This window comes from Miscanthus floridulus, chromosome 19, assembly GCF_019320115.1.
Source record: "Miscanthus floridulus cultivar M001 chromosome 19, ASM1932011v1, whole genome shotgun sequence".
Lineage (NCBI taxonomy): Eukaryota > Viridiplantae > Streptophyta > Magnoliopsida > Poales > Poaceae > Miscanthus > Miscanthus floridulus.
The window spans coordinates 32,852,888-32,857,095 of record NC_089598.1 but is presented as its reverse complement, the minus strand read 5'-3'; the positions used below and the strand labels follow the sequence as shown (position 1 = coordinate 32,857,095).

The 4,208-nt window shown below is 47.8% G+C and overlaps 1 protein-coding gene across 1 annotated transcript; it reads left to right on the top strand.

Annotated features, from left to right (window-relative positions):
- The first annotated feature begins 2,040 nt into the window (after positions 1 to 2,040).
- LOC136529386 (transcription factor ILI4-like) lies at positions 2,041 to 3,415 on the top strand. The gene is made up of 2 exons (XM_066522460.1): positions 2,041 to 2,450; positions 2,768 to 3,415. Exons 1-2 carry the CDS (start codon positions 2,343 to 2,345, stop codon positions 2,918 to 2,920), a joined length of 261 nt encoding a protein of 86 aa, XP_066378557.1. The 5' UTR covers positions 2,041 to 2,342; the 3' UTR covers positions 2,921 to 3,415.
- Positions 3,416 to 4,208: the final 793 nt, after the last annotated feature.

Sequence of the window (4,208 nt, the reverse complement as noted above, 5' to 3'; positions counted from 1 at the left end):
GGTTGAAGACATGGGGTCAGAGTCGGAAGTAGTGTTTTGGCCAGGCATTCCGGTCGGAGAGGCCGTCCGGATGCGGGCTGGAGACCAAAGTGAGCCCTCCGGTCGGAGAGGTGGGCTGGAGTCGGAAAACGGGCGTCGCTCCTCCTCGGCCAGACCTTGCGGTCGGTGATAGGATCACCCTTCTGGCCTGCTGTTTAGATACTTGGGCCGGCCCATGAGTTGTGCGTTGTCTGCTTGGGCCGAGCCTTTGTTTGGGAAGCCGGTCCGCGAGGGACCCCGGGTTTATGAACCCGACAACTGGTGACAAACAAGGAAAGAGCAAGGTACATATTTGTTGTTGAAATTTTAGTTGGTCATATTTTGTGATGCATTTTGTGACTTGGTTTGATTCGTAGCATGCTAGAGGTGGATCCACATTTTGATATTGGTAGGAGGGTTAGGTAGAAGTGTTGTACGATCTCAAAGTCATTTTTGAGGAGCTGGAATAATCAAGGAGGAGGTTTGGAGTGATACTAGTGTAGAGAAGGGGTGAAATGTATGTATCCAATGGAGGCAAGGGTCCGATTTGATATGGACAATGCAATGCTGAAACAAAATGCAAAGAGAGGAAGAAGTAAATAACTATGTCTTGGAGCACAATACCGATGTTCTAGTTGGAATTGGAAGTGAAATCCTTTTTTTCACGCACTATCCTTGCCTTTCCATGTAGAATCCACGGTGCCAAGGCCATGTTTTGGCTAGTGGCGTGCTTTGACACCCATGAAACAAAAGTGAGAAGAAGCAATGTTTAGGATATAATTCTGTATTTTTAGGAGTACAAATATAGGTACATTGGTTGATATATAAATTTCAGTTGGAAAAAAGTTCCTTTTGCCTTTATGAATTATTGTTGTAGTCTAGGTATCCTCTTCAAACTCTAAAACTACTAGGTAAACGGCCCCTCTCATCTCTCAAAACTGTTTAAATTAGCTCGCTGCCTCGGTTAAAAGTGTTTTTCAAGGTGGTTTTTTCATTATTAAATTAAAAACTTCTAGTAAACACCTAACTAGGTTTTCAAACCACAAAAAATACCTATAAGCTTAAAAAATCCTAAGAAAATTTGTGTAGACATGTTTGTACACTATAAACCCAAGTAAATATTTAGAGCTCATGAATATGTGTAGAAGCTTCACGGAATTAGATTTACCTATAGTAAAATATCCATAAAAATCTTGAAAATTCTCAAATCATTCTAATAAATGTCTAAGCGTGTTTCAAAAAATTTTCACAACAAAAACATGAGTTGTAACCAACACGAAAGCATTCAATTTTAGTGTATGTTGCATTCATACTAGTTGCATCTTATATTTTTGTCATGGAAAGTTTTTAAAACATGATTAGACATTGATTAGAATATTTTAGAAATTGTTCCATATATTTTGGATACTTTTTCCATTTTCTTAGAGCTAAAATATAATTTCTAGAAGCTTTTGTTATCTAAATACTTTATTTGAGTTTCTCGTGCCCAATCTGTCTCTAAGATTTGAAGCTTAGAGAGTTTTTTATGTTTTAAAAACCATATTAAGTGTTTACTAGAAATTTTTAGTTAAAAAATAGGAAAGCACATGAAAACCCATTTCTAACCGGTGTAGAGTGGTAACTTAAATGATACTTTGCCTGATTTCAGAGCTCAGGAGAAAATTTAGACCATGACGATAGTGAAGGAGGCCAATTTTTTTTAAATTTCATTATTTGTTATTATTACATATTCATAGCTGAATTCCTGCACGCGGCAAGTGGAGGGGGAGGTTTGGTCTGTGGCCGTAACTCAAAATAACTAGCCCGTGGGCCCGTGGGCGTCCGCTGCTGACAGCGAGAGAGGGACCCGCGGGGCCCAAAACCCCTAAATTCTCTGTAGATGCGTGCAACAGCAGCGGGCCGTTTCCTCTACCACATCACTGTCTTGGCGCCATGACGGATCGCGTTACATCTTCCTGTTCTTGTGCCCGCTGCCCTGACTCCGGCCGGCTTCTCTACTACCTCAAGCTCGGGCCGCTGCTGCTCGGCTAGGCGGACCTACTACTTTGTAGCAGCAGCTAACTAACTCCCCGTCTGGCCGGCTCCCCTATAAATTAAGGCCCCTCTCCCTTTCTGCTTCCCATCGCCACACTTCAGAGCCGTCCAGCGTTCATCACCTCCTGAGCTCGATCGATCGGATCGTTCACAGTTAGCTGCACCCCCGAACTCAGCTCGCTCTTCATTCGGTGCTCTCGATCGTCGTCTCCGTCACCGGTCATCGCTCAGCCTCCTCGATCCCGGCCGGTCTTTGCCGCCGCATTCTCTGTCTAACGACGACGACGACGATGTCGAGCCGGAGGTCCCGCGCGTCGGTCTCGGAGGAGGAGATCAACGAGCTTATCTCCAGGCTGCAGACGCTGCTCCCCAGCGCGCGCCGCCGTGTCGGCAGAGAGGTACGTACGCGTGCACATTCAAAGCAACCGATGCATGATCAGGCGCACAGACAGGCGGCGTGAATGTTCATGTGCAGACACAAGCTTGCTACTAGCTTAGCTCTCTCACGGCACTGAGTAGCTAGTACTGACGACACTGCTGACACCGACACACATCCATAAAGCTAGCTAGACATAAACTGTAGTGCCACCGCTTGCAACTTTGCAAGTACGTACGACGTGCGTGCGTACTCCTATATGTGTAGCCTGTTTGCGTGCCGGTCTAGCTCAAGGTCAAGGTCGTCGACGTCTGATGTAAACGATGATGCGTGCTGCAGGCGTCGACGACGAAGCTGCTCAAGGAGACGTGCAGCTACATCAAGAGCCTGCACCGGGAGGTGGACAACCTGAGCGACCGCCTGTCGGACCTCATGGCCACCATGGACCACAACAGCCCCGGCGCCGAGATCATCCGCAGCCTCCTGCGCTAGCTGCTGAAGTCCGTCCGTCCGTGGCCGGCCATGGCGATGCCGCCCACACTGCACGCCGCGTGCAGCGTCTGTGTGACTGTCTCCATGGGCGAGGACGACCTCTTCGATTTAGCTAGCTCTCAGCGTACGCAATGCTGAGTGTACCATATAGCAGCTGAATATACCTAAGGATCAGACGCCGACGAGAAGGCTGGTTTATCTTATCATTAATTGGTAGTAGAATGAAGTACTTGCTTTGGTGTAGGGCATTATTAGCCATTAGCTTAGCAGGGCCGCCGCCTAAGTACGCATGGTTTATCCCTTCCACGCACTTCGCCGCTCTTCGTTGTTTGTTTGCTTGCTAGTAGTAGCAACTCCTTTTTTTCATTTGTTTGTAATCTTGCATTGGCTTCCCTTCTTCTTCCTTCTCGTCGTGTAATGTAAACCTATCTGTGGTCTGGATCGAGTTGTTTCCCCTTCACAGACAACCGACCGACCGCGAGCTACCGATGGATCAACGTGTACTATTGGTAATATATCTAATATATATATATATATATATATATATATATATATATATATATATATATATATATATATATATATATATATATATATATATTTATTTATTTATTTATTTTGTTGTCTCATCTGTCATGACGCAGCTAGCTTGTTCAATCCAATCTAATCGTGCATTACGTGCCGCGACGCCTAATTAAGCAAGCCACAGGGTACTTTATTAGGACAGTAACAGCCAAACGTCGGGTCTGTTTTGGCGGACGCTAGCTAGCCGGTGTGTCTAATGAGAGCAGAGGAGGAGGAGATAGTTGGCAGCCAGTGAGTGCACTGCTGTGTTACTTGTCTACATACCTCGCTTTGCATTGCATTGCATGGGATGCCATGCCGTGGCCCCAGCCCCACCGGCGTGTCGTGCCGGCTGCCGGGCCGTAGGCCGCGACGGACGCGCCGACAGGTCTGGCTGTGCGCTGTACATGCGCATGCGCGGCGGTCACTCGGGCCTGTCGTCGCCCTCCCGGTGAATGGGAGGAGCAGGCCGGGCGAAAGGCTCGTGACGACCGCCTCTGCTGCATCGATCGGCGGTCAGTCAAGCTCCAGCCCGTCTCGACGTGGGGACTTTACCTTCGCCGTGTCGTCGCACGAGGAATTGAGGCGGCAGGGTCGGTTGAAATGGAGGCTCGTGCCCAGTTTCTTCCTCGCAGGAACGCCGAACGCGTAGACCGGTGGCACGTGAATGTGTCCGGCGACGTGGTGGCCTGGCGGGATACACGGGTGGTGCTAGTCAATGCCC